At 43.5% G+C, this 25,800-nt stretch overlaps 1 protein-coding gene across 1 annotated transcript in view; it reads right to left on the bottom strand.

Annotated features, from left to right (window-relative positions):
* TRABD2A (TraB domain containing 2A) overlaps nt 1-25,800 on the bottom strand; it is a 66,525-nt gene that overhangs the window by 33,906 nt on the left and 6,819 nt on the right. Inside the window, 3 exon segments of the mRNA XM_036029962.1 lie at nt 23,949-24,079; nt 24,082-24,152; nt 24,154-24,482. Of these exon segments, the coding sequence (XP_035885855.1) occupies nt 23,949-24,079; nt 24,082-24,152; nt 24,154-24,482 (531 nt within the window).

The following is a 25,800-nucleotide window of genomic DNA, read 5'->3' on the forward strand; positions in this document are numbered from 1 at the left end:
CAGCCCTTCTCCCTCCCTTTCTTTCTGGACTGTGGAAAGAAGTGATTTAGCTCTCCATCCAACATTTGCAGCAGGCTTCTTTCACTTTACCGAGACTTCTTTGGCTGTGGGGAGACCCAGATCCCAGTTGGGGCATTGTTGCAGAGCCCACAGGCTGAAGGGGCAGATGAGGGGGTTCCAGTCCAGCAGATGCCTTTTTTAGTCAAAGACAAAGGCCCCCATCAAGCCTCTCCACTTTCCAGCACTTTCATCCCCCTCAGATCAAAGGGCTGCTCTGCATATGAAAGGCACCGCCCATTATGCGGTGCACACTAGCCCTGCACCACCCCACCAGCCTCCCAGCTTTCCAAACAAAGGGCTTCACATCTGTTCAGGCCCAGGCCTCACCTTCTGGAGCGTTGGATTGTTACATTTCTTAGTTCACTTTTGAGAGCCATTGAGGCCCTTGCAGTACAGTTGGGGAGCAGGAGGATATGGACCCCGAGAAAGAAGACCTACCAGGAAGGACTCCTGGTGGCTAACCAGGTTCAAATTTATAAGGAGAGCCTAGCAGAATTTTTAAAACAGGCCTCACCTGCAAACCACACAGGAGGGAGAATCCTGCACGAAGCTGCCTGCCTCCCACACTGAACTGCCTTCCTCTACTGTGCTCCTGCCATCTGAGCCAGCCCTTACAAAGGAGTTCCTGAAACAGTACTTTAACCAATAAGACTGAAGCTTTCCCAGTCCAACTGTAGGCGTGCAGCTATAGCCCATCAGTATCTTCACCAACCAAAGAGGTGCCATTCTGACCAATCAGCACAGTGCTTTTTGGACCAGTCAAACCAGGAGAGTTTGGAGCCCTCAGTTGCCCAAAGACAGGCCAATCAGGGACCCAGAGAGTTCTGTTTATATAAGCGAACTTCCCTCTGGCTCCAGGAGTATACTTTCCCTTTCCACTAAAAACTGAAGACTATGTTTCCCTGGTTCCCCATTCAAATATCAAAAAAGTGAAATATCAAAGATACCTTACCAGAGCAGAGAGCTATCCAATCAGGAAGGGGCCTGGCATCAGGGCCACCTGCCCCAGGGCCTCCTAACAGCCAGTGTTGCTTCATAATTGACCTGTTTGTACTGAATAAAGTTTCCTTCTTCATGGCACCCAAACTGAGGAGTCCCATTGGTGTTAAATTGATGCCAACAACCACTGACCCTTGGTCGACAAGAGGAAGGTCTCCCTTGTCCTCAGGCCACTCAGCCCAGCTAATGTTTAGGACACCTTTAGGATTCCTGGCCCTTGCCTCTCCCACCTCACTGAGCATCCAGGCAGTGGAAATGTCCTCAAGTTCATTTATTTTCTCTCCTCCCAGCTACTCTTTAAAATCCCTCCTCCTTCCTAATCTAAAAGGGGACTCTTCCTTTAGAATAGTCTAGACTGGCCCCTCAAAGCAAGATGGTGACAAAAGTCCTGCTCCTCTTTTTGTCATGTGAATAGATGCTGCCAGACTCCGGAGCTAGAGCTTCCATACACTTTTTGGACATTAGGTCTGCTTTTTAGGGAGAGAAAAAGTGCTTCTCAAAACTTGGACCTGAGCTCTTCTCAGCAAAAGGACTGAAGCATGAGGAGCAGCGATGGTGATCTTCAGTGACATTCCAGACAAAAGTGTTGTTTTGTAAGTGGTGAGGGCCCCTGCACACCAGGACACACAGAGGAAACCTGGAAGAGTGCACCTGGCAGACTGGGCCTTCCCTCTCTTCTCTTCCTTCCCCCACCCGAACTTTCTCCTCCCCTTCTCTCCTTGGTCAGGTCTCCTGACTCCTCTCTCTCTCCTTTCTACACAGTCTACATGCTACCCTGACTTCGACGGCTGGCTGAGCACATATACTGTTACAGACTGAACTGTGCCCCCACCACCCAAAACCGTATGTTGAAGCCCCTATCTGCGATGTGACTGTATTTGGAGACAGGACTTCTAAGGAGGTAATTAAGGTTAAATACGGTCATTAAGGGTGGAGCTCTGGCTCCATAGGTTTCATTCCTTATAAGAAGAGAAAGGGACACCACAGCTTTCTCTCTCCATGCATGCACAGAAAAAAAAAAAAAAAAAGGCCATGTAAAGACACAGCAAAAAGGCAACCATCCACAAGGTGAGGAGCAAGGCCGCATCAGAAATGAACCCTGCCAGCACCTTGATTTTGTACTTGGAGCCTCCAGAACTGTGAGAAAATCATTTCTGTTGTTTAAGCCGCTCAGTCTGTGATACTCTGTGATGGCGGCCTGAGCCAACCAATACATGTCTTCCCTCAAATCCCACACAATGCTGGGTAACAAGAATAAATCCCAATCTCTCCAAGGCCAAGGCCTTGAACACTACAACCTCTGCTAAACATTGTGGACTATCTTAGCCCCTCCCTAAAAAACTCCACTCTTTTAATTTCTGCCCTGCAAGGTCATTCTCCTTTAAATTGTTTAAAGTTCTGACAAGATCAACAAGCTTCAGGAACAATAAACTACAAAGAATCATGTGAAGAACCCCATAAAATGCACAATAAAGCTAATTGCACACACTTAACCACATTCTGACCTGGTACTGAGGCTAATTAGGCCTAAGTGGTAGGCAGTTCATCCAAATCGCTATGCATTGTATTACTGGTAGAGTCCAACCTGCTGCTGGCCTTTGTCTCGTTTTGGGTTTCCTCCAACATCCAAGACCAGCATCCAGGTCAGGTGTTCTCTTGTACAACAAATACAGGATGGCCACAATCAGGCCCACACAGAGCACAACAAAGAGGTCAAACATCTGCCTCCCCAGCTGCCTCAGTTCCTGGACCCATGGCCCAGCATCCTTGGCTAACTACGGTACCCCTGAAGCAGGGGCCGGTGTCTGAGCCCCGCCACAGCCCACACTCGGCTGCCAGGCGCATGACCTCCAGCACTGCTCTTCCTGCTGTCACTCGCCCTGTGCACAGCTCTGGGCCACCCTCTGCCCACAGAGCACACTGAGGCTTCCCACCTCTCCCCCATCTCACCCTGTGCAAATGCTCACACAGTCACCCTAGCCTGCCGCCCTTGGCCGGCACAGCATCTGCGCGTCGGAATCACCTGGAGGACGGGTTATACCAAATTTCCCAGGTGATGCGGATGCTGCTGGTCCAGGGACATGTTTTAAGAACCACTGATTTGGCCAATGTCATTTGGCCTGACATTGTAGGTAGAAAATGGTGGCCCCATCTGGCTTACAGCTAAGTCTTATTTTTACTACACAATGTGTTAAATTTTTAGGTAGTTACCAACACTTAAAAACCAGGACACTTCCCAGAAAGCTCTGGACTTCTGACTTCTCTCAAAAAAATACAGAGGTCTGAGAATTGCATGAAGGTGGTCAAAAAGTACAAACTTCCAGTTATAAGATAAAGATAAACAGGAAAGTTGTTAAGAGAGTAACTCCTAAGAGTTCTCATCACAAGGAAATAAACACACTTTTTTCTTTTTCTCTTTTATATATCTATACAAGACGATGGATGTTAACTAACCATGTGTGGTCATAACTTCACAATAATGAAAGATAAATAATTATGCTGTATCCCTTAAATGTATACAGTGCTGTATAAAAGCTATATATCAATAAAAATGAAAAAATAAACTATATAATGCACTTCCAAAGTATTCATTAAAAAAAATAGGAAAATCCAGCTACACTAGGGGCAGATTTCCACACAGGCGACAATTGACTAGATCCAAGAGGCCACTGCCCTCCTTGTACTTCACCTCCCGATTGCCACAGTTCCTGTCACTCCCCTCTCCCAACACAGGCCACTCCATCCATCCACATCACCTGCCCAGCCCCTATAGACATTTACGTTTCTGAGCTTTGTCACTCACCCGGTTGTTTTATGGGACAAATCCAAAGAAGTGGGATTGCTGGGTCAAGTTGATAGGCAGTGCATCTTGCAAAAAGGATACAGATACCATTTTCAGTTAATAGGAACACAAACTGGGGTAAGTTGGCTAGCTAGATGACACTCTTATTAAGTTGGACATTTCAAATTAACCAGTAGCAGTTCTCATATCAACTTCCCTTTGGCGCCACCCAAAGTCCTCTAGTACCTTAGATAAGCATCCAGCTAAACTTACCATTCCCTTCCCTAGCTTCTGGCACCCAAAGCTCTGTGCCCACATTCTCTAGTGACATCCTCAGAAACTATCATACTTTGCTATAAGAGAATTAACCACAATGCATGTGTCTACTATATTCTCAGCATTGCTGGATACACCCCCTCTTTCATCCTCTCTCTCTCTCTCTCTCTCTCTCTCACACACACACACACACACTGTGTACACACAGATTTGCAGCTTGAATTGGATTCCTACAATGAGGCACCTTTGAAATGATGCCAACATCTACCCCCTTGCTCAACGTTTGCAGCTTTACCCAGGTACCTGTTATGGGCTGGCCTGTGTCCCCTAAAAAGTCATAACCACCAATACCTCAGACTGTGGCTGTGTTTGGAGACAGGGCCTTTAAAGAGGTGATTAAGTTAAAACGAGGTCACTAAGGTAAGCCCTAGTCAACACAACTGGTGTCCTTAGAAAAAAAGGAGATTAAGACACAGACACATACAACAGGAAGACCATGTGACAACACAGGAAGAAGACGGCATCTACAAGCCAAGAGAAATCTCAGAAGAAACCAAGTCTAAAGAAACCTTGACCTCAAACTTCAAAAGAATTTCACAGATTTTCTTTCCCTCTAAAATTGTGAGAAAATTAATTTCTGTTGTTTAAGTCAGCCAGTCTGTGGTACTTTGTCATGGCAGCCCTAGAAAACTAATACAGTCCCTCATGTTCACTGAAGTTATTTAACAGTGATCTCCACTTCATCTCCTAAGTGACAGACCCACAAAGCAAACATAAAACTCCAGTCTCGTCCTACCAGAATCCCTTCACTGATCCCCCTCCTGCTGCTTATTTCCTCTCTCATTGCCCACTCCATTTCTCTTTTCAGTCCTCTAGGTAATGGTGCCTATATTGTGCACTGTCACGCCCCACAGCAGAGCAGGGAAAGGGGGAGGGGGAGACTCGGCAGAAGTGGAGAAGGTGTGCAGTGGGGAGGTGGGCAGAGCAGATGCCCAAGAAGGGGCTGGCAAAGTTCTTGGAAGTCCCAAATCCAGAAGGTGGGAGCAACAGTGGGGGCTGGGGGAGACCACAGACAGATATCAGGACCCTGAGTTCGGGTCCAGTCACAAATTATCTCAACACTTTCCCTTTTCTCAACACTAGATTTACAGGGCGATCCAAAAGGGTTTTCACCCTGAAGCACCCCAAAGGTTGGGTTGACCACATCAGCAGCCTCATCAGACAGCATCCAGTCTACGACCGTTACAAATGCAAACTCAGCTGTTAGGTCACAAAGCAAACTGGGGACCCTATGGAAGCCCCTTACAGCACAGAGCACTCCCAGAGTGTCCTCTCCCTGAGCGGTCAGTCAGCAGCACCCACCTGCTGATGTTCTGCTCAGTGATAAGCAACATACCTGCCAAGAGCAGAGGCTCATTGTGAACCTGGTCCTCACCTAGGGTGGATGCAGGGAGGCAGGAATAGGGTCTCTTATGTTAGGTGTCCACATATTATGATTCTGCAGCCCTCACTGAGCTGCCACCTTTAAGGTCTGAATGACTGTAAATGGAAAGGGAAAGGCCTCATGGAAGGGTGTGGGAGGGAAGACAGCACAAATGTGTCAGAAGGCATAAATGAAAAGATGACAGAGAAGAGGAGCCATAATGCTGGGGGTGACATTCTACAATGGCAACAACGCCCACCTCTGGAGTTCAGGGTGGCCTCGCTTCCTTCCTGAGTCACAGAACACCTAGCCTCACTGAGACTTTAACTGGCTTTTAGGAGGGTCCCAGGTAACTGCTAGCCTGGCCCCACCTGTATTCTTCCCCTTCCTCTTACCCCTTCTCCTCCTAGCGGTAGACTCTGCCTCATCCATCCCTGCTATGAGTCCCTGCTAGGGAGGCAGCCTCAAGGGAGGGATAGAGAGTTCTCCCTCCTCACTGAGGTAACATACTGGGAGTCATTCCTAGAGTCCACGGCATCCTGGGGCTGACCCACCAAGGAAGATCTGGCTGTGAGGGTTCAAAGATGCTCTCCACTCCCAACCTAGTTCACCATGGTAGGTGGCAAGGACACGGGTCAGACACAAGGCTGCAGCGCCCCTTGGAGTGCTTCTCTTATCACCCCAAAGGCCACCAGGCAGGCTCAGATCCAGCTGAGGTCAGAACCCCAACAGCACATGTGGTAGCCATGTAGGAGGACAAAAATACCCAAGTATTTTTAAGTTCACTTTGGACTTCAGAGGGGCAGCCCAGAGCCAGGGACAGCAGGATCACTGCCTGCTTTGTCTTTGAGTCCCTGAGACAAGAAATAGAGCGCCGAGCCCATGCTGAGTGCTCATGAAGTGCGTCCCAGATAAGGACGACCAGAGAAGGCTCAAGCCCCAAGCAGGCCTGTTTCCAGCTCACGAACTTCACTGCCAGCCATAAGGACACAGCAGACTTAATTTTCCATTTCTAGTCAAAAAAATAAGAAGTTGAAGAGATTGCCAAGGCGAAGGAATCCTGTGGAAGACCCCCTGGGAGAGTTAATGCCCAGCCCGGACTGCCAGCGTATGAAGACAGTGCCCATCCACGCCCACGGCCGCAGCTCCATGTGGAAGCAAGACAAGGTTAATTAGAGGAAGAGATGTCACAGGCCTAGGGTACTTACAGTAACTTTAGCACTTCACCCCGCTATGCATAAGAACACAAAAATATTATATTACAATGCTGGGAAAATGTAAAAAGGCAAAAGAATGAGATAAAAGGAAAAAGAATGGACTTCATGTGAATTTTAAGATGCCAGCCTTAACACAGCTATTAGCCTGTATCCAACTTTTTAAGATACTTAGCACACACTCAGGCTGTATGCCATTTTTAGCCGAGGTATCCACAAGTACACTGGCCTCCCATGGGTCTTTCTGAGCTCTGTCCACTGAAATCCAACTTCCACATACCTCACCTGGCTGACACTCAGCGGGGATCCACTCACTGGCCAACAACCACTCATGAGCCCCTCCCACATGCCAGACACGTGCTAGGAGCTGGGGTGCAAGGGCCAAGAGAGCAGAGCCACGCCACTGAGGAACCAGGACCTTTGAAGGAGGCAGGCATCAGGTTCCAGAAGAGGCTTCCCAGAGCCACTGAGAGGACTGTGGAGTGTCAACTCTGGGCTCTGGAAGTCTTCACACAGGAAATAACGTGCAAACTAAATCAGCCCCCAGCCAAGGGCCAGCACGGGAAAGGGCTCCTAGCAGAAGGACAGTGTGTGCCCATGAAGCTCAAATGCCTCAAAGATTAAGGATGTTCATGTTCACAAACAAATCTTCCCACATTTTAGGACCTAATTCCCTTTCAGAGAGTTCACATCTTTTTTCTGTGCCTTTATTTTAAACCAAACCTACCAAGGAAGAATAAAATGTCAAGATCTCCATCTTCAAATGGGAACTTCCAGTCAAGATGGAGGCATAGGTAGACACACTGTGCCTCCTCACACAACCAAAAGAAGGACAACAACAATTTAAAAACAAACAAAAAAAAACAACCAGAACTGACAGAAAATCAAACTGTATGGAAGTCCGACAACCAAGGAGTTAAAGAAGACACATTCATCCAGACCAGTAGTAAGGGTAGAGTCAGGCAGCTGGTGGGGGGAGAGGGCTCATGGCAAGGCAGTGGGTGGCAGACCAGCTGGTGCCACATTTGCGCGCAGATAAACCAGGTGAAACTGGGGAGCAACACGGTCCTCACAACCCAGGGTCCCAGCACCTGGAAATAAAGCCTCAAACCACTGATTGAAAATACCTGTGGAGGTTGAGGTGGCAGCAGGAGAAACTCCCAGCCCCACATGAGAGTTTGCTGGAGGGACCCACAGGGTCCTAGAACATACACAAGCCCACCCACACGGGAATCAGCACCAAAAGGGCCCAATTTGCTTGTGGGAAGCCGGGGAAGTGACTGAGATCTGGCAGAGAGCAGAGCAAGCACCATTGTTCCCTCTCAGACCCCACCCACACATACAGTGTCACAACCCAGTGACGTGGGTTACCCCGCCCTGGTGAACATCTAAGGCTCCGCCCCTCATATGTAACAGGTGCACCAAGACAAAAAACATGGCCCAAACAAAAGAACAGATCAAAGCTCCAGAAAAAATACAACTAAGTGACGAAGAGGTAGCCAACCTATCAGATACACAGTTCAAAACACTGGTAATCAGGATGCTCACAGAATTGGTTGAATATGGTCACAAATTACATGAAAATATGAAGGTTATGCTAAGTGAAATAAAGGAAAACGTACAGGAAACCAATAGTGATGGGAAGGAAAGTGGGACTCAAATCAATGGAGTGGACCAGAAGGAAGAAAGAAACATCCAATCAGAAAAGAATGAAGAAATAAGAATTCAAAAAGGTGAGGAGAGGCTTAGGAACCTCCAAGACATCTTTAAACATTCCAACATCTGAATTATAGGGATACCAGAAGGAGAAGAGGAAGAGCAACAAGTGGAAAACTTATTTGAATGAATAATAAAGGAGAACTTCCCCAATCTGGCAAAGGAAATAGACTTCCAGGAAGTCCAGGAAGCTCAGAAAGTCCCAAAGAAGTTGGACCCAAGGAGGAACACACCAAGGCACATCATAATTACATTACCCAAGATTAAAATGAAGGAGAGAATCCTAGAAGCAGCAACAGATAAGGAAACAGTTACCTACAAAGGAGTTCCCATTAGATTGTCAGCTGATTTCTCAAAAGAGACCTTGCAGGCAAGAAGGGGCTGGAAAGAAGTATTCCAAGCAATGGAAGGCAAGGACCTACATCCAAGATTGCTCTATCCAGCAAAGCTTTCATTTAGAATGGAAGGGCAGATAAAGTGCTTCTGAGATAAGGTCAAGTTAAAGGAGTTCACCATCACCAAGCCCTTATTATATGAAATGTGAAAGGGATTTATCTAAGGAAAAGAAGATTAAAAATATGTACAGTAAAATGACAGCAAACTCACAATTATTAACAACCACACCTAAAACAAAAACACGGTAAGCAAACAACTAGAACAGGAACAGAACCACAGAAATGGAGATCACATGGAGGGTTGGCAACAGGGGAGTGGGAGGAGGAGAGAGGGGGACAAGGTACAGAGAATAAGTAGCATAGAATGTAGTTTGAAAATAGACAGGGGGAGGGCAAGAATAATATGGGAAATGTAGAAGCTAAAGAACTTATAAGTATGACACATGGACATGAACTAAAGGGGGGGAATGTCAGTGGGAGGGGGTGTACAGAGTAGAGGGGAGTGACGGGGGAAAATGGAACAACTGTAATAGCATAATCAATAAAATATATTTTTTAATATTTTTTAAAGATTTTTTGTATTTATTTTTAGAGAGGGAAGGGAGGGAGAAAGAGAGAGAGAGAGAGAGAGAAACATCAACGTGCAGTTGCTGGGGGCCGTGGCCTGCAACCCAGGCATGTGCCCTGACTGGGAATTGAACCTGCGATGCTTTGGTTCGCAGCCCGAGCTCAACCCACTGAGCTACGCCAGCCAGGGCTAAAAATATATATTTTTTTAAAAATCTCCATCTTCAAGCACATTCCATTTCAAGTATAGAAAATGCAGAGCAGTCACCCACCAACGTTGCAGTCGAAGATGAGACCACAAGCTTTTATTGGGATTTCTGGTGAGAGAGCAGTAACTTCCTCAGCACAGGAGACGAGTGAATCTGTCAGGTGGCAGCCCTGGGAAGCAGAACTAGATGAGAAAACAGAAGACCAGGGAGCCCAGGCCAGCCCTGCACAGTCTCTCTGCAACCCCAGGCTATACGGCCACGATTACTATAACAGTAAACCCCCAGTGGCCTCTGCTCTCTGATCTGCCTACAATCCCACTCTTGCCAAGGTCTCTGGGAACAGAGACTTGCCAGCCTCATGGGGTTGTTCTCAAGATTCAACACACTAAGGGGAGGATGTGTGGAAAGACCTGTGAGGTATACAAAACAAGACACTGGGTGGTATTCCTGGGATGGGTCTCCCCTGAGCCTGGCAGGTCCACCCCGCCCTCAAAAAAGCTGACCCTCTGTCCTCAGGAAGCTTTCTCAGGCCAGCTGGCCCCTTGTACCCCCCACTGTTCTAACATTCATCAACAACAGCCAGGGATGGAGAGACACGGCTTCTTCCTGGATTTGTCCTTCCTCATCCTCCAGACCACAAGCTCCTGGGCACAGGGCTGCCTCCACCACTCTGCCCCGCTCTGGACCTTTCAAGCACCCCATCTTAAAGCTAGTTATCTCTTCTATTAAGTGATTGACCCAACTAACGAGAACTGGCTCCAGAGAAGCAAGGTCTGCCTTTCCCAAGACCTAAAACTATGACTCAAAAAATGTACTTTTTATAAGACCCAGGAGTGTGTCTACTGCAAGGCAGCGATTTTCAACCGCTGTGCCACAAGAATTTTTAAAACATGTAGTACGTGACTACTTAGCCGGGGGCACTAACCTCTTTCCCCTTAGATTGTCAAATCAAAAAACAACAGCCAATACAACAATAGCCATCCAGTGTGAATGAATCAAAAGTATACCTATTTTTGTCAGATCAGCAAAAAATATATCTTTTGGTGTGCCACATAATTTTAGTAATTAGTTTCTGTGTGCCATAAGATGAAAAGGGTTGAAAATCTCTGGCTTAAGTTTTACTTTTGGGGGGGAAATGACTTTTCAGCAGAGAAGGTGAGCTGTTGGGGTCCTAGGGGTTAAGAGGGCAAGAGTGCGAGTGAAACCTGAGCTGGGAAGCCCAGCAGAAGAGTGGGAGCTGAAAGGCAAATATGAAATATGTGAGTGCCATCTATTAGCAAGAGTAAACAATAACAAAGAAGGGATCTGTGCCAACAGCAAATCAGACAAGAACACTTATGCCCCCTCTAATGAGCACCGCAGGGCCCTGGCTGGGTGGCTCAGTTGGTTAGAGTGTCGAACCAATACGCCAAGGGTGCAGGTTTAGTTCCCAGTCGGGGCACATACAAAAATTAACCAATAAATGAATAAATAAGGGGACCAAATCAGTGTTTCTTCAAATAAATAAATAGCACTTTGGGTTTACAAAAGACTTTTACATCCAACTAACTGCCTCTCGGGCTACTGAACCTCCACGGTGCAGGCCTTGCATGTGGAAACCGGAGGGCACCCCCAGATCTGTTGGCTGAAATCACATTAGCTTTCAGATCCCATGACTCAGACCCCAACCCTAGGTGTGACTGGGTCCCAAAGGATGGCTCCAATGCTGAGGAGACTGAGGCTGTCTCAAGTCCCCACCCCGTTCTACCCCGACTTCTAAGTGGGCAGGAAAATCCTGTGGTTAGCCAGGATCTTCCTGTCAGCCCCGAAGCAGAAGCAGACATGCCTAGGGCCTTGTGCACGGAAGCCTACTGGGGTATGACCATGGAAACCATTTCTCTAGGGAACACTAAATCTTTAATGGGAACCTACCCGTGTGGACGGGGAGGAAATGAGGTGGCTCAGAGGTGAGCCCTGCGTCTCTAAGCCTCCAGCACTGGGCTCACATGCTCTGTTCACAGAGGTAATGGCCATGCAGCTGGCAGTACCAAGCAGGCATGCACTTCGGATGAAAGAGAATGGAAGTCCCATCCTGACTCCATGCTGGAGGGGGAAGGCCAGGATCTTTCCCGAGATGGCAAGATCAAATCCACAGGCAGAAAGAAGGCATGCTTCCCCTCCTGCCAAATCACAATAGCCCAGGAAACAGTTAGCTCTCAGGTAGTAGAGGAGAGGTGAAGGGAAAAAGAGAAGGGGGCAAAATAACAGAATCATGAGGGAACTAGAACAGAAACAGGACTTTTGTTCCCTCTCCTGGTAGAGTTACATACTCCTTCAATCACTTATGCCACATAGGTTTACTAAGCTTCCATGTATGCCAGGCATGGTGCTGAGTCCTGGGAAAATAGTGCTAAGTCCTGCCCCCAAAAAGCCGATCACCTATTAAGCTGAGGTCTGTATTCTAACATCCTTAGGTTCTGGAGGGCAATGACAAGATTACACCTTAACATTTGTACGCAGCTCCATGCTCAGCAGGAATTTAATGGATGTGTTGACTAAAGGTACACAGGAATAGGGGCTAGGAGGATAGCGACTGGTGAGCCTACACTCTGTCCTTGAAGTTTAGGGTCAACTGGACAAGGATGGTTTACTGAGAAATCTACAGACAGAGAAACAAAGAAAGCCATAAGATCAAGATACCAATGAAAGTTACTGAGAGAGTGAATCATAAAAGTTCTCAACACAAGAAAAAAAATGTTTGTAACTATGCACAGTGGTGACAGATGCCAGTGGACTTACTGTGGGGATCATTTCTCAGTATATAAAATATTGAATCACTATGTTGTACATCTGAAACTAATATAATTTATATTATAATTATTATGACATAATATAATCTGTATGTCAATTATACACCAATAAAGAAGACTTCACAACAGAGACCCAAAAAAAGTCTTCATAAAACTCAATGATCATCTAAGATGGCGTCGGAGTAGGAAGGAGCAGATTTGGCTTTCCTCTGCTCAGGGGAGAGAGTCCTGACCGATCTTTGGAGTGGAAAGGCAAGCAACCAACATATTTCAGCATTTTTGAGAACGGAGGACCAAGGATTGTGGCAGAACCGAAAGAACAAAGAACAGATCGCTGCATCAAGAAGAACCAGCCTCAACACAACCTGCCCTCACCAGCACAACAAAATACAGAAGGTGGTGGACAGAGTGACCCATATTTAACCAGCTGGCAGGAAGGAACCACCAAAGAAAGACTCAACAACAATCAGAACCCAAAGGCAAACACAAAGCCAACTTAAACAACAGCCCAAGACCAGCGAGCTTGGGGGGTCAAGGAAACAGTACCACTGAAACTCACTGCTACTCTACTAAAGAAGTTCACATCATAAACCGAGGGAGCCAGAACAGATCAATATAAGAAGCTGAGGTGAACAAGAAGAGTCTCACAAACAATGGGAAGACAAAGAAATACTCCCCAAATGAAAGGAAAGGAGGAAGCCTCAAAAAGAATGCTAAATGAAACAGAGGCAATTCAACTATCAGATATTGAATTCAAACCAGTGATTGTCAGGAAGCTCAATGAGCTCACAATGAGCTACGAGAAACTACAGGGAAGCTACAATGAACTCAATGAAAACTACATCAGCATAAAAAAGGAAATAGAAACTCTCAACAAGGGCCAAGAGGAAATGAAGAATACAATCTCTGAAATGAAGAACACAGTAGAAGGAATGAAAAGCAGGATCGATGAAGCAGAAGATCGGATCAGCGAGCTAGAGGACAAAATAGAAGAAAACACCCAGAAAGAGCAAGAAAGGGAAAAGAGGCTCAGAAAGAATGAAGAGGGATTAAGAGAAATGCAAGACAATATGAAACGTAATAATATCCGTATAATAAGGATACCAGAAGGAGAAGAAGAAGAACAAGGGATAGAAAACCTAGTTGAACAAGTGATGATGGAAAACTTCCCTAATTTGATGAGACAAAAAGTCACACAAATACAGGAAACACAGAGAGTCCCAATCAAGAGGAACCCAAGGAGGTCCACCTCAAGACACATCATAATTAAAATGGCAAAATTTCAAGACAAAGAGAGAATCTTAAAGGCAGCAAGGGAGAAGAAGGAAGTAACATACAAGGGGGCCCCAATAAGGCTAACAGCTGACTTCTCAATGGAAACACTCCAAGCCAGAAGAGAATGGCAAGGAATAATCCAAGTAATGAGAACCAGAGGCCTGCAACCACGACTACTTTACTCAGCAAGGCTCTCAATTAAGATAGAAGGCCAAATAAGAAGCTTCTCAGACAAAAGAAGTCTAAAAGAATACACCTCCACTAAACCAGCTCTGCAAGAGATGCTGAAGGGACTGCTTTAAGGAAAGAAAGGAAAAGAGAGAGTGAGAGAGGATCACACGTACATAAAAGGCAATGAATAAGTACTTATCTATAATAACCTTAAACGTAAATGGACTAAACGCTCCAATCAAAAGACATAGAATAGCTGATTGGATAAGAAAACATGACCCACACATATGCTGTCTACAAGAGACCCACCTCAGGATAAAAGATCTGCACAGGTTGAAAGTGAAGGGCTGGAAACAAATTTTCCAAGCAAATGGACAGGAGAAAAAAGCCGGGGTAGCAATACTCATATCTGACAAAATAGACTTCCAAAGAAGATCCATAAAGAGAGACCCAGAAGGTCATTTCATAATACTCAAGGGAAGAATTCACCAAGAAGACATAAACATAGTAAATATATATGCACCCAACATAGGAGCACCTAAATACATAAAGAAAATCTTAGAGGACTTCAAGAAAGATATGGACAGCAACACAATTATTGTGGGGGATTTTATCACCCCTCTATCAAAAATGGACAGATCTTCCAAACAAAACATCAACAAAGATATTGTGGCATTGAACAATACCCTAGATGAACTGGGCTTTACTGATATTTACAGAACCCTCCATCCCAAAGAAGTTAAATATACATTTTTTTCAAATGTACATGGAACATTTTCAAAGATAGACCACATGATAGGACACAAAACAAGCCTCAACAATTTCAAAAAAATTGAAATCATACCAAGCAATTTCTCGGATCACAAGGGACTGAAACTAGAAACCAACCCCAAGGAAAAAAACCCAAAACACTCAAATTCATGGAGATTAAACAGCATGCTATTAAACAATGAATGGGTCAAGAATGATATTAGGGAAGAAATCAAATGGTTTTTGGAAACAAATGAAAACGAACTCACAACAACCCAAAACTTATGGGACACAGCCAAGGCAGTCCTGAGAGGGAAGATCATAGCGATACAGGCCCACCTAAAAAAGTTAGAAACATTTCAAACAAACAACCTAACCCTACGTCTACAAGAACTCGAGGAACAACAACAAAGACAGCCCAGAGCAAGCAGAAGGAAGGAAATAACCAAGATCAGAGCAGAATTAAATGACATAGAGACTAAAAGCACAATTCTAAAGATCAATGAATCCAAGAGTTGGTTCTTTGAAAAGATAAACAAAATCGACAAGCCTTTAAGCAGACTCATCAAGAAAAAAAGAGAGAAAACCCAAATAAACACAATCAGAAATGAAAGAGGAGAGATTACAACAGATACCACAGAAATACAAAGGATTGTAACAAATTACTACAAAGAGCTGTATGCCAAGAAATTTGAAAACCTAGATGAAATGGACAAATTTCTAGAAAAATATAACCTTCCAAAACTCAATAAAATGGAAGCAGAAAGCCTCAACAAACCAATAACAGCAAAAGAAATCGAAGCAGTAATCCAAAAACTCCCAGCACACAAAAGCCCTGGATCGGATGGTTTCACAGGAGAATTCTACAAAGCATTTAAGGAAGAACTAACACCTATCCTTCACAGACTATTTCAAAAAATCCAAAAAGATGGAAGACTACCAAACTCTTTTTATGAGGCCAACATCATCTTAATCCCAAAACCAGATAAAGACACAACAAAGAAAGAAAACTACAGGCCAATATCGCTGATGAACATTGACGCTAAAATCCTCAACAAGATACTGGCAAACCGCATCCAACAGTACATTAAGAAGATCATACACCATGACCAAGTTGGATTCATTCCAGGTATGCAAGGATGGTACAATATACGCAAATCAGTAAATGTAATACATCACATAAACAAAAGCAAAGACAAAAACCACATGATCATATCGATAGATGCAGAAAAAGCATTTGATAAGGTACAGCACCCATTTATAATAAAAACACTCAGTAAAGTGGGAATAGAGGGAGCATTCCTCAACATAATAAAGGCCATATATGAGAAACCTACAGCCAACATTATACTCAATGGGCAAAAATTAAAATCTTTTCCACTAAGAACAGGAATAAGACAAGGATGTCCACTTTCACCACTTCTATTCAATATAGTACTGGAGGTTCTAGCCACAGCAATCAGACAAGAAAAAGAAATAAAAGGAATCCAAATCGGAAAGGAGGAAACAAAACTGTCACTGTTTGCAGATGACATGATAGTGTACATAGAAAATCCTATAGACTCCACCAAAAAACTGCTTGACCTAATAAATGAATTTGGTAAAACAGCGGGATACAAAGTCGATATCCAGAAATCAAAGGCATTTCTGTACACCAACAATGAAACAGCAGAAGCAGAAAGAAAAAAATCCCATTTGAAATAGCAAAAAGGAAAATAAAATACCTAGGAATAAACCTAACCAAAGAGGTAAAAGACCTGTATTCAGAAAACTACATAACACTGAGGAGAGAAATCAAGGAAGACACAAACAAATGGAAACATATACCGTGTTCATGGATTGGAAGAATTAATATCATTAAAATGTCCATACTACCAAAAGCAATCTACACATTCAATGCAATACCTATTAAAGTACCAATGGCATATTTCACAGACATAGAACAAACACTTCAACAATTTATATGGAACCATAAACGACCCCGAATAGCTGCTGCAATTTTGAGAAAGAAGAGTGAAGTAGGAGGAATCACAATACCTGACACTAAACTATACTACAAGGCCACTGTAATCAAAACAGCCTGGTACTGGCATAAAAACAGGCACATGGACCAATGGAACAGAACAGAGAGCCCAGAAATAAACCCAAGCCTCTACGGTCAACTAATATATGACAAAGGAAGCAGCAACATAAAATGGAATGAAAATAGCCTCTTCAACAAATGGTGTTGGGAGAACTGGACAGCTACGTGCAAAAAAATGAAACTCGAGCACCAACTTACACCTTATACAAAAATAGACTCAAGGTGGATAAAAGACTTAAATATAAAGCGTGACACCATTAAAGTCCTAGAAGAGAACGTAGGTAGGAAAATCTCAGATATTTCACGCAGAAACTTTTTTACTGACTTGTCTCCTAGAGCAAGGGACATAAAGGAAAGAATAAACAAATGGGACCTCATCAAAATTAAAAGCTTTTGCACAGCTAAGGAAAACAGTATCAAAATAAAAAGAGAACCAACTGTATGGGAAAACATATTTGCTAATGATACCTCAGACAAGGGTTTAATCTCCAAAATATATAAAGAACTTACACGACTCCACTCTAAGAAGACAAGTAACCCAATTAAAAAATGGGCAAAGGACTTGAACAGACAATTCTCCAAGGAGGACATACAGAAAATCCAAAGACACATGAAGCGATGTTCAATATCGCTAGCCATCAGAGAGATGCAGATTAAAACCACAATGAGATACCACTTCACACCAGTCAGAATGGCCATCATAAACAAAGCAACAAACAACAAGTGTTGGAGAGGATGTGGAGAAACGGGGTCCCTAGTGCACTGTTGGTGGGACTGCAGACTGGTACAACCATTATGGAAAGCAGTTTGGAACCTCCTCAGAAAACTAAAAATGGATCTGCCTTTTGACCCAGCAATTCCATTGCTGGGACTCTATCCTAAGAACACTAAAACACCAATACAAAAGAACCTTTGCACCCCGATGTTCATAGCAGCACAATTTACAATAGCTAGGTGCTGGAAGCAACCTAGATGCCCATCAGTAAATGAATGGATCAAAAAACTATGGTACATTTACACAATGGAATTCTATGCAGCAGAAAGAAAGAAGGAGCTCATACCCTTTGCAACAGCATGGATGGAGCTGGAAAGCATTATGCTAAGTGAAACAAGCCAGGCAGTGAAAGACAAATACCACATGATATCACCTTTAACAGGAATCTAAACAACAAAACAAAACAAAACAAAAAACTAGCAAAATATAACCAAAGACACTGAAATAGGGGATAGTCTGACAGTGGCCAGAGGGGAGAGAAGAGGGAATTTCAGGGGGGAATGGGTAGGGATTACAGGAACAAATTTGGAGGACACATGGACAAAAACTAGGGGTGGGGGGTAATGGGGGGAAGGGGGGACGGTTGGGGGGAGGGGCTGGAACGGGAGTAGGGGGGAGAAAACTGTACTTGAACAATGATTGAAATAAAAAAAAAAATAAAAAGAAAATAAAAAAAAATTAAAAAAAACTCAATGATTACTTCCACTAATAGCAACAACTGCTTCTGATGAAATTCCTAGGAAACAGAAATTCAAGGACATTTCATTCACATCACAAAGATTAATCAACTACCAGAATCATATTTAATAGTGAAATATCAAAGGAATTCTCATTCAAGTTAGGGAAAGGAAGAATGCACTTTCTTACCACTACTACTTAATCCTGTCCTGAGTGCCCTGACCAACACACCAGGGCAAGAAACAGAAATGAAACAAATTGTGCAAAGGTAAAGACAAAATTATTTATCAATGGCACGTCTGCTCACTGAGTAAGCAAGTGGTCAACTAATAGTGCTAAAATACATGGTTTTAATTAAGTGATTAAATAAATATGTAAAAATTAGTAACCAGATGGAAAACATAAGGACAGAAGTCTTTACATCACCAAAATTTCTAATAAAAACAATGATTAAACTATGAATTGAGCAAAATCTAGGTCAAGAACTCCATAAAATAAAAAAAGAGGACTAAAATAAATGGAAAGGATAACAGATTCTTGGATTATAGGGCTTAACATGAAAAATGTAAATGCATCTAGAAATTAACAAAATCATAATTGAAATTATTTTAAGAATCATTAAGGAAAATGACATCATTATCAATTTTTTTAATGTAGCATAAAGCTACAGTCATTAAGAATACGACACAGAAATAGGCAAACAGATCAATGGAACAAGATGTAAAGTCCAGAAACAATGAGTATGAGTGAGAGAGAAAGTGTGTGTGTGTGTGTGTGTGTGTGTGTGTGTGTGTGTGTGTGATGGTGATGTCCTAACGTCAAAGAGCATTGCAAGTCAACAGAGAAAAGCAGAGCCCAGAAGAGGCAGCCACGGGCTTTGAGAGGCTCCCCAGAGTTGAGCCCTGCCCAGGCAGGTGGGCAGAGAGGGCAGTGCTGGGACCAATCACAGGCAGCTCAGCCTCCCAGTGGACCTGCCTCAGACACGCTTGGCCAGAATGATCTGGATCAGCACTGCTTGACAGAAATAATTGGATGAGTCTCTGGACCCCCTGTATGTCCTCCTTGGAGAAGTGTCTGTTCAAGTCCTTTGCCCACTTTTTAATTGGGTTGCTTGTCTTCTTAGAGTGAAGTCATGTGAGTTCTTTATAATAATTTTGGAGATTAAACGCTTGTCTGAGGTATCATTGGCAAATATGTTTTCCCACACGGTTGGTTCTCTTTTTAATACTGTTTTCCTTAGGCATGCAGAAGCTTTTTATTTTGATGAGATACCATTTGTTTATTCTTTCCTATATGTCCAAATAAGCCAGGCAGTGAAGGACAAATACCATATAATCTCACCTTTAACAGGAATCTAATCAACAAAACAAACAACCAACCAAAATATAACCAAAGACACTGAAACAGAGAACAGGCTGACAGTGACCAGAGAGGAGAAGGGAGGGAATTTCAGGGGAAAAGGGGAAGGGTCTGCAGGAACAAGTATAAAGGACACAGGGACAAAAACAAGGGGTGGTGGAAACGGGAGAGAGGAGGGAAGGGCTGGGAAGATGGGCTGGGATGGGAGTAAAGGGCAGAAAACTGTACTTGAACAACAATTAAAATTTTAAAAAATGAAAAAAAAAGAAATATAGGATGAGCCACATATCTAATTTTAAATTTCCTGGAAGCCACATTAAAAAAGAAACAAAAGGTGAAATTAAATTTAATAAAATATTTCATTTACCAAACACATTCAAAGTATTGTCATCTCAACATGTAATCAATATAAAATAATATTGATGATATATTTTATATTCTTTTTTCATACTTGGTCTTCAAATCTGTTGAGCATTTCCTACTCAAAGCACAACTCAATTTGCACACTAAATTTTCATCAGAAATACTTTCATAAAATTTATAGGTTAAAAAAGGAGATTTACATTCTCAAGTTTTCCCAAACATACTTAAAAGTTTTCCAATCAATGAATCAAGTATTACTTCTTAACCTTCATTAGAATTAATTTAAAATTCAATAAAATTAAAATTTCACCCCTTGGTCACATTGGCCATAATTCAAGTCCTCAACAGCCAGCCACAGGCGGCCAGTCGCTGAATTGGACAACAGACGTCCAGGATCCTTCGCCATGCGTCTAGTCTCGGGGCCTCACACCCACCACCCTAGGCTGGTGGAGACTCAGAGGCACAGCGACCTCGAACACATCTGACATCAAGCCCAAATTCCCCCAGCTGTTAGCTGTGTGATCATGGGCAAGGCTGCTAAACTCATTGACTTCAGTTTTCCCTTTTATCAAGTAGGGATGACACTGCGCACTTGTAAAATTCTGAGAATCAAATGTAAAACTACTGATGAGAACTAGCTTACAGAAGGCACTGTATGTTTATTCTCTTCCCCTTATATGTGTACACTATTTATGAAGTATGTTCCAATTTACTGTTTTACTTGCTTCTGACAACAGGATGGTAGGAGAAGTATTAGTGTTCACATTTGAAAGATAAGAAAACAAAGTTCAAAGCCAACATCTCAAAGTGACAGGCTGGTGACAGTGCAGGAATTCTAAGGATTCTGGATTCTGTGCTTCTCTCACTACCTGCAGTAATTCGGCCTCAGCTGTACCTCAGTCTCTTAGAATCCTCCTGTCCCACGCTACAATCCAGGAGGTGGGTGGGGAGCCTGGGGCAGAGGCCCTCAGGACTCCTCCCAGGGCAGGCTGAGCAGGCAGGCTCTCCTGGCTCCAGTGCTCTCTGCCTCTTGCAGGCAGCTGGCCAGGAAAGTGGGCTCAAGAGCCAGCGAGAACTGGCCTTCGGCAATACCACCACCACCACCCCACCCCCAGCTCACTGTGTAATCAGGCACCCACTGATTTCCTTCTTCAGAGCTACAGAGACCAAGGAGGGAGGAACCAGCCACTCTCAGATGGACAGGAGAAGAAAGGGGTCCTAGGGAATTAATTAGGTCTCTAAGGCTCACCTTCTAGCAAAACAAGTGCATACGATCTTACAGTCTGGACTCACTGAGAAGGAAGACTCCATCAACCACCATCCCAAAAATTCTGATGAATTCCACACAGCCATGAGAGCGACCAATGGGCAGTAGTTACACACAGCGATACAGGTGAGTCACAAAAGTAATGCTGAGAGAAGGAAGCCAAGCCCTCGAGAGGGCATGCTAGGTTAATTCCATCTATGTGAAGGTCTACAACAGTCAAATAATTTATGCTCAGAGATGTTCAGGACAGTGATTAACCTTGGCAGGGTGGAGAACAAGGGGCTTCTGGGTTGTTGGTGCCATTCCATTTCCTGCCCTGGGTGCTGGGCATGTGGCCATGTTAGCGAAAATTTATCAAGTGCACTTTTCTGTATAGTTATGCTGCAATGAAAACTCTATACTAACCTCCTGAAGTGATGGAAGCATTCAACAAAGCAATCCAAGTGGTGGTCATCTGGGTATATGTGTACGTTAAACATCATTGAGCTGTACACTAAGGTTGCATTTTACTGTTTATGAATAAAACGTAGGGGAGTTACACTAAAAAAAGAAAGTCTCAGGAATATATCATACAAGTTTTCCTCCTAAATTTGAACAACTCTAACCTCATCAGCTTAACCTCAAGGTCTTCTAAAAATATTAATTTATAAATAATAAATGCTTACATATGAACCTTAAAAATGTTTCAAGAAATAAATGATACTCTAGTGCATAACCATAATGCTCTAAAATGCCTCTTAAATGCATTATCTTCCTTCTATGCTACATACCTTCCTTCAAAGATGTCTTGCTTAAGACAAAAATTGACTTCCAAGCCTTTTCCCCATCCATTTGGAAGTATAAAAGGAGGCCTGGCTCAGATATGGAAGCAAGCCAAGCACCCATCAATAAACAAGTGGATAAAAAGCTGTGGTACATATACAGGGTCCAGCACAAATAATGCCCCCTTTTTGTTACAAAATCTTTTATTACAAAATCATAAGTATGTAATTCTGTGACGTAACAATATCATACTCAAGCACACCATATGACATTTTAGGTGAAATATTCAAATTGCTATCCATATTGTGTGAGACATTCACGTACCCTGCCAACCACACTCAAGCAGGTATTAACTTCTGTCAGACCCTATATATAATGGAATATTATGTGGCCATAAAAAAGAATAAAATCTTACAATTTGGTTGAACCTAGAGGGTATTATGCTAAGTGAAATCAGTCAACCATAAAAAGACAAATACCATATGATTTCACTTATATGTGGAATCTAAAGAAAAAATAAACAAACTAAATTGAAACAGATTTATAGATGCAGAGAACAGATCGATGGTTGTCAGAGGGGAAGAGGATTCAAGGGACCGGGTGGAAAAAGAGAAGGGATTAAAAAGCACAAATAATAGTTACAAGACAGTCACAGAGAAGTACAGCACAGCGGAGAGAATACAGCCGATAACACCGGAATACCCCCTACAGTGCGAGGTGAGCACTGGAAACATCGGCCCAGGGCGAGGGTGGCGCGGGTGGGGGGTGGGGGAGCACCTCGTACAGTGTGGGACTGTCTAACCGACTAGGCTGCATGCCCAAAACAAACACAAGGTAATACTGAATGCAGACTGTAACTGAAAAATAAAATTTTAAGTTCTTTTTCAAAACTAAAATAATTATTTATTAAATAAAAAAAGGCTTGACTTAGGTAAAGATGTTCACAAATTTCAAACTTGTAAAGTCTAAATAAATGCACCTTTAAATCAAAGCACCTTCCTTTTACAAAAGATTGTATTAAATGTAGATGATGACAAAGTTAGAACAGTGGCTCTTTAGGTTTCCAAAATAATGTAAGAAAACTGCCCCAGGAGATCGATGCAGGCAATTAGTAGTCCCTTACCTTGTATATAAATCTCAATGTGTCAAACAAATACTATATTTTAGCATGTGAGTATTTATTAATATTATAGGATTTTAGCAAGACAAATTCCCTAAAAATTTCACTATCAACTCAGGAACACTAACTTTAGGCTATTGAATGTCCTTAAACCCTTCAAATAACAATCTGAGCTCAGCACTCTAAGATCTGCTAAAGGCCAAGACAGTTGGGTTTTATTCCCAAGGCCAAGCACCGAGAATATTACAAAACAAGAATATTTATTTCACACTGCAAAACTCCCATTATCCCCCAGAGGTATGTAATGCACCTTAAAACATCAACAACAAATTTCACCAGAACAATTGAACGATGGCACTTTAATAAGTGTTGCTTGTCTCATGAGAAGTAAAGAACTTCTTGAACATCACCCTAAATCCCAATACCCTGAGGCAGGCTCTATAAATGATGAGGAAGAGGAGCTACCTCTGCTTTGGAAGGGAAAGCCCTGGGAGGAGTGTCCTGAGAGCGACAGCAGTGACCTCAAAGAGACTGATGTTGCCTAAAATAACTACACTGTAACAGCCATGGCCAGCATCATCTTCAAAGCCAGCCACACCCCGTGCCAGCCAGTCTGGCACCCACACCGTCCACATCCTCTCAAAGCAGCTTCTTAATGAGTGACCTGAATTAAAACAAGCAATAAAAACACACAATACTTGTTGGGATTATGAGAAAAAACAAGTTTTCTCTCTTGGTAATACACAAATAAGTGATATAACTGACCATTAGGCTTATTTTTAATCCCCAGAATAACATTCTTGAGCAAAGACAGTTTTTAGGTAAAATGTACTTCTGGTCCATCTCCTATGTTGTAATTCAGCCAATTCACTCACACAATCAAATGTCAAGTTCTTCGTGCAAAAACATTCTTACCTGTGAAAAGTTCAGCCCATTCAATGGATGGCACTGCTCTTCTATCTCTTCTACCACCCCGGTTTGTTTCCTGAGCCACTCAGCCTCCTGGGCAAGGTACAGGTCTAACACAGGCACCCCACGGGACTTATGTCCACTTCAGTCAGGGAGTTGACCGTGAGCATGACCCAGATGGGCCTCTTGCGTTCCCAGTTCCCCGCAATTGGCCTTACCGTGCTGGTCAGGGGCCATCCACGAGGGCATCATGACCTTGACGTACTCTAGGTGGTGCTTGAGGCGGCAGTAGATGTCCCTGGGGAGCACATCCTGGAGGTTCTTGCCCTGTGGCAGCATTTGACAGCTAGTGAGGGCTGAGATAGTATAGGGGTCCGTGAGGTCCAGCTCGAAGTACACGATGCTGCTCTGCTGAAAAGCCTCCTTGGAGCTGTCTGGGATGAAGTCCCAAACCCGTGTGTACGGGACACGGATTGTGCCAAAGAAGTAAGATGGTGGGTCTCTCTTTATGGTCCACATGAACGAATTCAATTCACTTTGCTAAAAGAAAAGGAGGCATGATATGGAGGGTCAGGAACTTAAAAGGAGAAAATGCATTAGAGAGACAGGTCACAGAGTAGGAGAAAAATCATCAAAATACAATTCAGACTTTTAAGTCCAAGTAGATTCACCTACCAGGAGTGGGAGTCCTCAATGCAGCCTCCATTTCGGCATCCTTTTCCCCTTTTCAATCAAAACACTGATTAGAGACAAGTTTGCCCCCATGCCTGCCTAGCATGAACCGGGCGGGAGTTAAATAGGGGATTCTCAGGGGTCTCCAAGGATGCACCTGGAACAGGTGAGGGACACCTGAGAAGCCCACTGTTACCTCCCCTAACCAGTGCTTGCCCCAGAGGGACAGGCCTGGTGCTCCAGAATGGACTCTTCTAAAGAAATTAGAAATCCTCATTTTATTTAAAATCTTCCAGTTAGAAAATGTTGCCTCAATTTTCTTAAAGGTCCTGCAAGCCAAGGAGAACATTATCTCACTAGCCCTTAGCCTGTGACCTTGCTTTTTAAAGCATTTAAATTACAGTTCTGCTCACACACACCTTTTCAGAAGTGCACTATTTGGGGGTGGGGAAGCCTAAATTATGCTTCTGTCTCAGCTACTGCACTGAGATTTTTTAAAGACACTTCATTTCTCTGTACCTCAGTTTCCTCATCTATATAAGTTAGATAAGAACACTCTCATAGGCTATAGCAATAAACAAACTAGACAGGTAACTGTTAAATAAATGAATAAAATAAAGAATGCATTTTTAAAACCTATTAAGGGTTAAATAAATACTAAGAGATGAATCATGTATGGAGCCTCTTGCCAGTCTTCGGACATCCTCTTATGGAGTAATGAGAGTCCCCAGAGCTATTTAAATACTTCAAAAAGCCAAATGGAAACTGTACACCTCTCAAAGAATGGCTGTCCAGGCTAATTAAGCAATCAAATGTATCACTGTTGGTTAGAATTAGATGAAGCTGGTACAAAAGCACTGACTAGATAAGATTCAAAAGCCAAGCCTGCCCTGGCCAGTGCGCCTCAGTTGATTGGAGTGTCATCCCCTAACCAAAAGGCTGCAGGTCTGATTCCCAGTCAGGGCACAGGCATGGGTTGTGGGTTTGTTCCCCAGTCCAGGTGTGTACAGGAGGCAACCAACTGATGCTTGTCTCTCACATTGATGTTTCTCTCTCTCCCTTCCTCTCTTTCCTTAAAGACAATAAAGCAATGTCCTTGGGTGAGGATTAAAAAAAAGCCCTGGCTGGCGTAGCTCAGTGGATTGAGCGCGGGCTGGGAACCAAAGTGTCCCAGGTTCAATTCCCA

Source organism: Phyllostomus discolor, chromosome 6 (genome assembly GCF_004126475.2).
Source record: "Phyllostomus discolor isolate MPI-MPIP mPhyDis1 chromosome 6, mPhyDis1.pri.v3, whole genome shotgun sequence".
NCBI lineage: Eukaryota > Metazoa > Chordata > Mammalia > Chiroptera > Phyllostomidae > Phyllostomus > Phyllostomus discolor.